The sequence below is a fragment of the Siphateles boraxobius genome, unplaced genomic scaffold, assembly GCF_051911475.1.
Source record: "Siphateles boraxobius isolate OS27281-9 unplaced genomic scaffold, OSU_SipBor_1 25, whole genome shotgun sequence".
NCBI classification, from domain to species: Eukaryota; Metazoa; Chordata; class Actinopteri; order Cypriniformes; family Leuciscidae; genus Siphateles; species Siphateles boraxobius.
In genome coordinates, this window is record NW_027508866.1 from 23,676,802 (window position 1) to 23,689,924 (window position 13,123).

General features: G+C 39.9%; 1 protein-coding gene across 2 annotated transcripts; it reads right to left on the bottom strand.

The window, feature by feature from the left end:
* Nucleotides 1-663: 663 nt before the first annotated feature.
* On the bottom strand, nucleotides 664-9,634 carry tmem267 (transmembrane protein 267). 2 transcript variants are annotated; one of them, XM_077243246.1, is made up of 3 exons: nucleotides 9,563-9,634; nucleotides 8,320-8,730; nucleotides 664-2,723 (listed from the first exon to the last, which is right to left on the bottom strand). In XM_077243246.1, exons 2-3 carry the CDS (start codon nucleotides 8,689-8,691, stop codon nucleotides 2,388-2,390), a joined length of 708 nt encoding a protein of 235 aa, XP_077099361.1. In that variant the 5' UTR covers nucleotides 8,692-8,730; nucleotides 9,563-9,634; the 3' UTR covers nucleotides 664-2,387. The 2 variants fall into 2 exon arrangements, with proteins under 2 accessions (XP_077099361.1, XP_077099362.1); XM_077243247.1 differs by having other exon boundaries at nucleotides 1,983-2,723; nucleotides 8,320-8,727; nucleotides 9,563-9,629.
* Nucleotides 9,635-13,123: the final 3,489 nt, after the last annotated feature.

Genomic DNA, 13,123 nt, shown 5'->3' on the forward strand with positions numbered 1-13,123 from the left:
GTGCAATACTATCACTACTTATCAAAAATAAGCATATCATTACACTGCTGTAACTCAAAGCCAATCACCTGTATTGACAACAATAATAAATGTGCTTCCTGATCCATTTAAATCAACTCAGCATTTCACACACACAAAAGTTTGAACGGTCATTTTCAAAATCTTAAAATATTTAACATCTTAATGTATAATGATGAGAATTAGTTTAGCAAACAAATACAAACTGTTTCCATTTATTGGAAATTAATTGTTTGAAATGGGTACAGTGAATGTAGACAAAATGTGACAACGAAGATTAAATTATTGATTCAATATTTCTGGGCACAACATAACCCCCCCAGTACGCGATTGAAAATATAAAAAACAAAGTTTACCAAAGAATTATATATATATATATATATATATATATATATATATATATATATATATATACACACACACATACATATGCCAACTGCAACGGTGCACTGTACTGTAAAAGCTAATATTGAACAATGTCTGATTTATTATTTGACCTGGAAAAAAGCAGAGGTGAGCTTTAGTCCAAGATCTGAAGCTTCCAGGAACGTGTTTGCACTTCACATCAATGTTGAAGTATTAAAACAACAGAATAAAAACAAAATGACCTGGTGGAGCAGGATTAATTGCCAAGAAGCAGAATTGCAGTTTGTATACAAAGACGGTTAATATTTGTTTTAATTTAATAATTTAAAAGTCCCAAGTGGTTTGGAAATAAAACCCCAGTTGGCAAGTATTTACAGTTTTCCAAAGCCTGTGGCTAAAAAGGCAGCAATAATCTTCAGTAACAACAGAAAGTATTTCTGTACTGTTTTAAAAGGTTACCCGATTCCTTAAGGAGTTTTCCATGTTAGCCGTGTTTTTCAATCACTATAGAGAGAAACACATCCTTCAAATACGCCTACAGTGACCTTCAACTGCAAATACACAACACAGAATCACCTCGCACAAGCATTAAGACCATCAACACACATCCATTCCCAATGCCTATTCCTGGACGCATGACACATCATGAGTCGAGTATGAATCCAGCCTTGTGCCTGTGGTTCCTTTGGAAACTCAATGCAATAAAATGGCATAATTTGAATAGACAAGTCTAAGCTAAATATAAACAACACAATGCTGAAACTTTCAAATAAGTTTTGTAAAGGTGCTTTCTGACCATCTACACTGGGGCTGGGCGACAATATCCAATATTCACAATGATTCTGCCTCCAATATTAATTAATCGCACTAGATTTAAAAGCACTTTTATTTAGCCATTAAGTTTAAGTCACTTCGCAATCCTTCATTTTCTCATTAGCATTAATAACATTACGACTTTTAATCTTAGTAGCAACAGGGGCATTAATGAGCAGTAATAGAAATCCAAGTGATCGGGAATTGCACAAGGCTGAAAGATTTCCCAAAATTTTCAAGTTGATCAAACGGATTTGGCAAATTGTCCAACAGAAAGATGCTCGTCTTGAAAGCGACTTTAATGGGCCTTTTTTTGGTTGTGCCACAATTGATTTAAAACTACAAATCAGCAATGTGTTTGCATTATCACTCAAATCGCTCACTGAAGCCTTTGTGTGGTGTCTTAATATACAGTTAGTGGGTAAATGTTTTATTACTATTGTTATATTGGTTAAAATTAATCAATTATTAAATTCTAGCCAACATTAAATATCATCAACTACTTTAAATAACCATCTTTGACCATCTTTTATATATATAAAAATAAAAAAAATTGTCTACATTTGAAGTTGATCAAAAAAAGTTCATCAAAGTTGTCATAAGACAGGAACGGGTATTGTTCAAAATTCATGTATAACTTTAGTGAAAAGTTTTGATCCACTTCAAATGTTGTGTGTGTGTGTGTGTGTGTGTGTGTGTGTGTGTGTGTGCGTGTGCGTGTGCGTGTGCGTGTGCGTGTGCGTGTGCGTGTGCGTGTGCGTGTGCGTGTGCGTGTGCGTGTGCGTACACACACACACTGAAAATATTTTATCAATTGGTCAAAAACCTGCTAAAATTCTTAATGTCACTTCTCTATTTGCTCGGAGATAGATTTTTATAAGAAATATTGTACTAAAAATGCTGCAAAATAGATCTAAAATTTAACTTCGCCCAACGCTAAACCTCACCATACTGTACATATTAAAATTTTCACAGTCTTCAAAGTCAATGCAACCTGATTTCACACTGATACCCTGAACAACTACAGTAGTTAAAAGTATCAAACAGACTGGAAATCTCTGAAAGAAAAAGGACAAAGTGTGTTGGAATGGCAAAGATGCAGAGAAGCGCTGATGAAAATATTTCCAGTGCCATGTTTGTGCAAACATGTAGGAAACAAACAAACAAACATCCACAATTAAGACAGTGTGTCAGACGTCTATGGCGACTCCATGTTTGGTGGAGATCACGTCTCTCGTGCCGGTCAGATACATGAGCACAGAGCACAGGTGAGGGAGGGTGGCTGCGATGGTGACGTACAGCCAATAGGAGATGGGCGCCGTGTTGCCGAATGGAAACACCCAGAGGCCGCGGCGAACGCCGTCGCGGATGTGGTGTGATGTCAGCGAGATGAACAGCATCCAGGGCAGGGAGCACCAGGAGTCCTTGAGCCGACAGGCCCACATGAGGAGGCGCAGAGACACGCACAGCGCTGGGATCAGGCTGGAGCAGTGCAGAGGAGGCCTGTGAGGCAGATTCACAGCAGCCTGGAGAGATGGAGAGGAACAACACAAACTTAGGATATTAGGATAAAGGTCCGTGTTTTGGTTTAAATTGCAGTGAAAATGTAGCAAAAGTTTTAAATTACTGATGTCACTGTAGAAACGCGGTAATTGCAGTCGTCAACCATGATTATTTCATCCCGTGAGCAAAAGTGATTAAACTGGTCAAATCCAGATGCACATTTAATGAAAAACTGATTTTTTTTTTTTGTTTTTACTCAGTGGTCACTTAAGCCCTATTTGCATGGGATAAGTATAACCTGGTGACCTCTAGTCCTTTGTAATAATTGCAGAGGTTGTCTGTGATCTTAATCCCGTGTTAATGAAATTCAGATGTGGGTGGGTAATTTCTAATTCACACGAGGTCCGCAAATACTAATCCCATGTGAATAGGGCTTTAGTCATCTTTAAATATATTAATATATATATAATTTAAAAAAAATCTAAATTAAAATGCTAGAAAAAAAAAACTTAAGATGTTACCTGAAATCTTTCAAATATTGTATTGGACAACAGGTGGTGTTCAAGTCAAAAATGTCTAAAGTCATATTTACACCATGGAGTTAAAGGGATAGTTCACCCAAAAATAAAATTTCTGTCATTAATTGCTCACCTTCATGTCGTTAAACAAATGAAGATCTTTTTGATCAAATCTGAGTGCTTTCTGTCCCTCAATTGAGAGCTACGCAAACATAGGCGCCGATACCGTGCTCCGGGGGTCGAGCACCCACGGAAAATACAGAGCACCCACGTGTGTGCCAGACTGCCAGTAGGCTACATTCATTTAAAGTTAAACATTGCAGTTGGTGCTATGTGAAGCGTCTGTCACACTCTGATTGGTTATGTCGCTGTCAGTCGCCTGCTCCATATCCTATCCACCAATCACAGCGTTTCTCGGATGAAAACGCCTCTGATCACGGTTAAGTGTCAGTTAAACTTTTGATCTCCAATCCTGTCTGTATTTGTGAGAAGTGCCGCTGTCCTGAGCTCTGGTCCTGAGTTGAAAGATAGCCTACTTTACGGCTTTATTATCAAGTAAATGGGTGTGTGCGTTCGCGTCAGCCGCTGTCCATTTCCTAAAAGGGGTCGCACACCGGACGAGAAGCACAGCGCCGCGTAGTGCCATGTCTTTTAAAATTCGAAAACATTATTCTCTATGAGTGTAACTTACACACACCGGCGGCGCCCAGCTATGGCTATAGGACCTTGTTCAAAATCCTGCCGTGCCACAGAGCGCGATGTACAGTTTTATATTAAATTTACATTTATTTGTCTCAAATCGTCGTTAATGTACTGACTTCAACCTGTGCTGCAATATACATTTATTTTACATTCATTTACAGAAATCAGCTGCTTGAATGAAAATTGCTGAAGTTATCTGATTTTCAGGTGATATTCTCAATTCATTCAGTTAACGGACCCCCGGTTGTATTTAATTGTACAATTGATCGGCTGGTGATCGGAATCGGCCGATTTTCACGTGATCGGCCACGACGGGGGACCGGCCGGTCAGTCTGATATATCCCGATTTTTTGCCGGTCAAATGCACTCGGGCGCCGCATGATTAACATCGCGCAACATCAGCATCACACATGCACATGGAACGCACATGTAGGAAACCTTGTGAATTACGGCCGTTTCACACCACAAGCGTGAACAGCGCGGGGTTTTTTTCCGGCATGCATGTTAATCAATGATTGCATTCACACCGAGAGCAGGAGCAGCGCGTGAGTGTCGAGCAGGAGCGTCGCGTGAGCAGCAGTGAAGTGCGGGTTTCGGCACAGTCTATTTTTGCTGCGCTGCTCACGCTCAATTGAAGTGAAAGCACACTTTTGTTGGACAAAATAAATATGATTTCACCCAAAAAGTGTCCAAAATGCACAGAATTTGCATGTCTGGTGTGTTTTAACAAGAACTGGAGGAGGCTATGTCAGAAAATAAATTATTTTTATTATTTCCCTGCACTTGCTCCACTTGCCCGAGCTTAGCTCGTGTTTAGCTGGCTGGACATGTGGCAGAGAGAGAAGAACTGTTTGCGAAATAGAACTTGCCATTGATGAACAAGTGATTGCAATAGGCCTGTGTGTGTGTTTTGAGAAATATCTTTATACTGCAAGGCTATATTTATTTTATTGCCATTACCTGTTTTCATACAGTAGTTTAGTTTCCTAAAGTAAATATATCAAAAATTTTTTAGTTGAATATTGGAAGTGAAAATGGTTCTTCCATACCATAACACTGCACTTAGATATGTGTGCATTTCCCACACCAGGAGTAATAATTTATATAGTTCTATTTTATTTTATTTGTTCAAAAAATGCTCTATGTTCTATGTAAAATGTTCTATTAAATTTGTGTTTGCTGTAAAGTGGTTAGAAAAAATTAAATCGGAATCGGCTAAAATCGGTATAGGCAGGCCAAACTCACGAAAAATCGGAATCGGCCTAGAAAAATTGTAATCGGTGCATCTCTAGCAAATACCACTTTGACTTCAAAAATTTTCATAAAGACATCTAAAATTAATCCATATGAATTGAGCGGTTTAGTCCAAAATGTCTGAAGAGACTTGATCGCTTTATATGATGAGCAGATCTATTTTAGGCTTTGATTCACATTTAATCATTGATCAGCGAACAAACTAAATCTCAACCGAACCTGCTTGACATGTGAGAACAAACCTCATTGGTTCCTGCTGAAGCTCAAACGTGTTGCGTAACACGAGAATGAACCTCATTGGTTCTTGCTAAAGCGCAAATGTGTTGCGTAACATGAGAATTAACCTCATTGGTTCTTGCTGAAACTCAAACGTGTTGCGTAATATGAGAACGAACATCAGTGGTTCTTGTTAAAGCTCAAACGTGTTGCAAAATATGAGAAAGAACATCAGTGGTTCTTATTAAAGCTCAAACGTGTTGCGTAACACGAGAATGAACCTCATTGGTTCTTGCTAAAGCTCAAACGTGTTGCGTAACACACGAGAATGAACCTCATTGGTTCTTGCTAAAGCTCAAACGTGTTGCGTAACACGAGAATGAACCTCATTGGTTCTTGCTAAAGCTCAAACGTGTTGCGTAACACACGAGAATGAACCTCATTGGTTCTTGCTAAAGCTCAAACGTGTTGCGTAACACACGAGAATGAACCTCATTGGTTCTTGCTAAAGCTCAAACGTGTTGCGTAACACACGAGAATGAACCTCATTGGTTCTTGCTAAAGCTCAAACGTGTTGCGTAACACACGAGAATGAACCTCATTGGTTCTTGCTAAAGCTCAAACGTGTTGCGTAACACACGAGAATGAACCTCATTGGTTCTTGCTAAAGCTCAAACGTGTTGCGTAACACACGAGAATGAACCTAATTGGTTCTTGCTAAAGCTCAAACGTGTTGCGTAACACACGAGAATGAACCTCATTGGTTCTTGCTAAAGCTCAAACGTGTTGCGTAACACACGAGAATGAACCTCATTGGTTCTTGCTAAAGCTCAAACGTGTTGCGTAACACACGAGAATGAACCTCATTGGTTCTTGCTAAAGCTCAAACGTGTAGCGTAACACACGAGAATGAACCTCATCTGTTCTTGCTAAAGCTCAGTGTGTTGCGTAACACACGAGAATGAACCTCATTGGTTCTTGCTAAAGCTCAAACATGTTGCGTAACACACGAGAATGAACCTCATTGGTTCTTGCTAAAGCTCAAACGTGTTGCGTAACACACGAGAATGAACCTCATTGGTTCTTGCTAAAGCTCAAACGTGTTGCGTAACACACGAGAATGAACCTCATTGGTTCTTGCTAAAGCTCAAGCATGTTGCGTAACACACGAGAATGAACCTCATTGGTTCTTGCTAAAGCTCAAACGTGTTGCGTAACACACGAGAATGAACCTCATTGGTTCTTGCTAAAGCTCAAACGTGTAGCGTAACACACGAGAATGAACCTCATTGGTTCTTGCTAAAGCTCAAACGTGTTGCGTAACACACGAGAAAGAACCTCATTGGTTCTTGCTAAAGCTCAAACGTGTAGCGTAACACACGAGAATGAACCTCATCTTTTCTTGCTAAAGCTCAGTGTGTTGCGTAACACACGAGAATGAACCTCATTGGTTCTTGCTAAAGCTCAAACATGTTGCGTAACACACGAGAATGAACCTCATTGGTTCTTGCTAAAGCTCAAACGTGTTGCGTAACACACGAGAATGAACCTCATTGGTTCTTGCTAAAGCTCAAACGTGTTGCGTAACACACGAGAATGAACCTCATTGGTTCTTGCTAAAGCTCAAGCATGTTGCGTAACACACGAGAATGAACCTCATTGGTTCTTGCTAAAGCTCAAACGTGTTGCGTAACACACGAGAATGAACCTCATTGGTTCTTGCTAAAGCTCAAACGTGTTGCGTAACACACGAGATTGAACCTCATTGGTTCTTGCTAAAGCTCAAGCGTGTTGCGTAACACACGAGAATGAACCTCATTGGTTCTTGCTAAAGCTCAAACGTGTTGCGCAACACACGAGAATGAACATCATTGGTTCTTGCATCAAGTGGCAAAGGACCACTATTTAACAGTTACGGTGCACTACACCAGTGATGGCCACATTAAGCAGAAGTTGCTAGACAACAAAGCTGTGTATGAGCCACAGACATCTAATACACAGAAATACCAGATAAACACAAATGTTGTAGCTGCTACAGTAGACAATGCCAGCAATATGGATGTTTCACTGAAGATTGTGAAGCTTTCAAAGGTTGAGTGCTTTGCCCATCCCATAACCTGGCAGCACAGGTGCTTTACAGCATCAATGCCATTACAAAGTGGTGTGCCAGACTTCGAGCTATCATGGTGTGGCTGAAGAGGTCCTCCATGGCTAAGACCGTCCTGCGGGAGATGCAGCAACTTCTCATAGCGTAGCCTTATAAATCTCAAAAAGTTGTGTTTGTTTCAAACATTTTCAGTAGATTGTAATTCAAAATGTGCCTTTGTGTTTCACATATGCCAGAAGACAACATGATTCTGGATGTCAGAACAGGGTGGAACTCCCTTTTTCTGATGTCGGAGAGATTTTTGGAGCAGTAACCAGCCATTATCACTTGACCAATGACTTAGGAAACCAATGGAGAAAGACAAGTGATAGACAAGAATATCATAAGTTGTGAAACAATGAGCAAGAACATAATAGTTGATATTTTATTCTCATCTTCACATCTTCTTTTTCCCCCCCAGCCTGGAAAGGCACAGATCACAACTTCCAGAGTAAACACTTGTAAAAAGGTTTACGCTGAAACATGCAGCGCTCATATTTATTAAATGAAATCATAGTCTTTTGAAGTTTAAAAATCGCATTAGGCTGTATCGCAATTCATGTTTGTCCATCCCCAAACTTAATGCATTGTATAATGATTATGAAGACGTTGTACCATTTAAGACTTAAATTTAATTTAAAAAAAAATTAAGGACTTACCTACACATGCTCCTAACTAAACATTTAGGAATCAGCGTACATAAGTAAATACAGTTTCAGTACAAGTGAAAAAAAAAAAAAAATCTGTTTTCAGATGCTAATAAAAGACACAAACAGGTCTCACTTTGAGCGACAACGATCCAGCCATGTAGAAGTGGTCCAGGTCAATGATAGAGGCCAGAAACCCAGCCAAGACGACTTCATAGAAGTCACTTTTCTTCCTCAACCCAATCACAATGGCCCAGGACCAGAGTCCAATGATGCCATGGGTGGCGTTATCAAGGACAGCCCTGAGCCACAGATGGTTTTGGATGAAGGGGAGCGTCAGAAAGTGGTCGGCGAGGAAGCAGAAAGCACCAAGGCCTCCGCTGGCTAACAGAGAGGCAGTGCTGAAGGTCTGGAGCAGGGCCTGAGCTTTCTCAGTCTCCACGGCCAGGTTCAGAGGCACAGACATGCCCAAAGATGAGGTATCCAGCTTGGAGTAAAAGCCCCTCATCGCTGACCTCTTCCATAGAGGGGTCAGACACCTGATCTGCTGGAAGATAAGCATACACAAATTAAAGCGCACGCCCTTGCTGATGAGATAGTGTTTAGGCTAATAGTTATGATGCTCTAAAAGTTCTGACTTGACTAAGGGCGGATGAGTGTTCAGTTTCAGTGCGCTTTCAGTTTTTCCTCTCAATTGCTGTTTTAAGTCATCTCATAACATATCACAAACGATTTTTAAATAGACAAAACTGTCACCATCAACAGATTGTCCAGGACTGTTTAAATAATCCATTAAACTGTGGATCATGACCACATGATCTTTTCATGACAACATCATCAATAAAGGCATTAACGGATCAAACATGTGTAAGAATATTAATAGCAGATTTATATACACATAGGCCTACGTAAACACATATGCATGTTAAGTAATATATGTGTGTGTAATATATATATATATATATATATATATATATATATATATATATATATATATATCGCTAAAAAGAAAGAAACAATACATATCGAAATCTTTGCATTAAAAGTACATGAAGGTTGCCGAGAATTGTAGCGTTGTTTTTTAAAGTCTCGCAAAAATGCACTACAATGGTGCTTTTACATTTAAATTGATAAATAAAATCAGCATTGCGATAGGATATATTTGCCAACCTTGGTTTATTTTTTATAGCATTAGCTTTGCTGCTAACTAGCTCATCAGCTAATTCACTGCTCAAAGCAAGTCACAACATGTATTAGCCAACATTACATATAGATAAAAACCTAAACATAGGTTACACTTTATACAATACTGCGAATAACACAAAAACACCCGATAGGCCTATAGTGTAACGTTATATTAATACATGCCGTTTCCTCACCTCATTTCATTCAGCTCACCGGTCTGACGGACGGACTGTTTGTTCTTTTAGTGATGTTTGATTCGTTATCGCGAATCACCGAATCGGTTCCTTTGAATTAAATTGCGAGTCGAACTGGAATTAATCCAAAACGACTGAGGGTGAACATGATTCTTTCCAATTCGACTACGTATAGCTTGCCCTCAAAGTATGTCGTGTTGTGAGAAAAAAGTAAATACCGTTATTTGTTTAAAGGGGTCCTATTACTTTCCGACTTTTTCAACTAGTGTGTTGCTGTTTGAGCACAAGACATCTGCAAGGGTAAAGCTCACAGTGCCCTACAGGAGAAATTTTATTTAACAGAATCCACTTTTCAAGAACTACAACAAAGTCCCTGTCATATAGCCTACTGGCTGACCAGTCTTGCAATAATAAAATTAGATAAAATATTCATGAATTAAAATTACACAACTTTTATGTTTAAAGTTTATGCCAAACCATTGTTTGTTTTTTTTTGTTTTGTTTTGTTTTTCTTCAGGTGATATCCGGACAGTTGGATCACCCTGACATTTTTGATAAGACAAATATCAAAATTAATTTTAATTCAGTAATTTAAATCATTATCCGTGTGGAAGCTGGTAAGGCCGGATCCAGGATGATGTACTGATCGAGAGACTCCCAGTTGACGTGGTTGGTCTGAGACTGGTAACCAGAAGAGAGGCTGACTGACACACCTAGGAGGGAGAAGAATGCCTTCCAGACTTGGAAGATGAACTAAGGACCTCATGCCTTCAGGAAGACTGGAGTGTCTGAATAGGGGCTTTTGCACCAGAGGAACCTTTTCATAGTTCCTAGAACTATTGGCGGAAGTTGTATGTGAGATCAGGCTCTGGCGTTCTCAACAGCATCAAAATAAAGGTCAGCCGCGCCGTCAAAATAAAAGTCACAACAACAAGCTCGACTTACGTCACTTCAGAGTTTCTACTGTTGGTGTGAATGCAACCCTATGGGAAACCATTAGTTCTCGGGAAACCACCCGTCTAGTTCCTAGAACTACCCGGTGCGAAAGCCACTAATGACAGAATAGCGCTTTCTTCAACCTCTAGAGCTGTAGGCAGTCTTTTCAGACATATTTCAGACACATTTTCAGACACATTTTCAGGCAGTCTTTTCAGACACCCGGAGGGGAGCCAACAGCAACAACCCTGGTGACATAGCTACGGCCCTGTGTGACCAGGGGTGATGTGGGACAGGCAACAGAGAAAGCTTGCTCATTGGAAGGTGGTAAGGAGACTTTGAGATTGCATATTCAGGGCAGCACTGAACTTCCTCGGACCTACAGGGCCACAAGTAACAGTCACGGAGGAGCGAGTGTGGGGTTAGAATTGTTCCATTATTCCAAATAAAAAGAAATGTGTTTTTTGTCACAAACAAAACTCTGCCTGGCATTCATTTGTGGATCACTACTTGTGGATCACCGCACACATTTGTGGACTTTGAAACATGTCTAGCATCAAGATATGCACACAGATCCACTAAAACCCCACCGTCGACTCAAGCCAATCAAATAACGGCAACATTGTGCTGACCAATCGTAGCACATTCTCACTACAACCAATCACATTTTGTTTAACACTTGGGGTAGGAACAGATTCATTTTGTATTCTAAGGGCACTTTGTTTAAATTGATGATCAATTTTTGTCCCACAAATGCACAAGTGATTTCTTTTTTTTTTGTGAATCTCTTGTGGATCATAATCTATGTATATAATGGAACAATTCTAACCCCATAAGTGAGAGTGTCTGATGGAAAAAGGAATTAAAGCCTGTTCACCCCAAGAACGATAACTATAATGATAATGACAAAGATATAGATCTAAAATTTGCACCACAGCTATAACGATAACGGCACAGAGAAACAAGATCGTTGTAATAACTTTCAGAACGATTTTATTTCTAGCCGACAAATGATAAAAACTTTGACAGCCAATCTGAATCCATCCTGCTTTAAAAAGCTTGAGCATTTAAAGTGACAGACAAGCATGTGCTTATAATAAACAACAATATCGTCCGCTGGTGTGGACGCTAATATAGTTAGCGCTATAGTTATCTTTATACCAGTTATCTACTTATCATTCTAGGTGTGAATATGCCTAATGCCCACCAGGCCAGGCGAGGGTTCAACCATCACACCAGAGATATTTGAGGTTTAGTACTTCATATTGGTGGGCCTCATTCCACAAGTCGGGCTGTTGGTAGGGTATCCGGGGGTCCGGTGCAGGTTGTTGGTAGCCTGGCAAGCCAGACCCACATCAAGATGTTAGGTCTGGGAACTCACCATTGGCATGCCTCAATCCGAGGGGCGGGATAAACGGTTGTCTTTCAAATTCCCTCTGCACGCAATAGGATAGCGCTACAACCAACCAGAGCAACGAAAGGTTGTGGCTAAGTGAGTCCCATGCGTTTTCCCACCAGCGGAGCTAGATGATATATTAAACTTTTGCCGTGTCCGGTCGGCAAAACTCCGAACATATCTTCCTTTTTTAAGAATGGCTTAAGTGCCGTTCTTTGTTCTTTTCTCAAAGAAAAGCTTAACTCCAAGTCCTCCAGAGTCGCGATCAAAGCCATTTCGAAAGACCGCTGCTCGTCATCTTCTTTGTTTTCAAGTAGCAGGGAATTCACGCGGAACCGTCACAACTATGCAGTCATTATGTTAAGCTCGCCCACCAACTCTATACACGATGTGATTGGCCTGACTAGAGTTTGGTTTTTCCAGCTCGAAAGCCAACGGAGAGTTGCTAGACTACCCTGGCTGCAAAATAAATTCTGCTGCCGCTAGGGTGCGTCTAGATTTCGAGGCTAGGTTGTTGGTTGAAATAGTGGGAATCGTCACCTCTTTTCTCCACTCTACCACACAAGAAAAGAGCGAGTTCTGCTTAACAGGTAGTGTTGGTGGACCAACAGCCTATTGATCCACGTTTAGACCCCCTTAAGCATCACTTAGCTGGACTAAGCCTATATTGTCAGTGGTTGGAGTGCATCTAATTGTAATGTTGCTGTATGCTGTTACAGGAAATGCCTATTATGCCTGCTATATGAAAATTATACTTAAAATATTTTTATTATGAAAAATAAATGCAATTTTGGACTGAAATATCCATTCATGCTAAATGAAAACAAATATGCTGCCATCTGTTGGGGAAACATTTGTTTTTTTTTAATAGAACTGGGCAATTTTCACATTGAATTTAATTGATATCATAGATTGTGACTTCCTGTTTTAATCATGATTATTATAAACTGTAAAATGGATTGATTTGTATAAAACTATAAGTGCATCCTCCCAGACTACAACAAAATACATTAATGTTTTTCATTACACACTGTTTTGGTTCTGATCAGAATCAGAAAGACCTGTTCTAAACACAAGTAGCCCATAATGTAACACAACATAGGCACCCATTGTACATAAACTTAGATATATGCAGTATCTGATAGTGTCACTTTTAAAAGCTTTCTGTTTATCATTAACCTAAATACACATGCAAATCAGTCAGAGGGGTTTTAATAGTTCATCGTCAG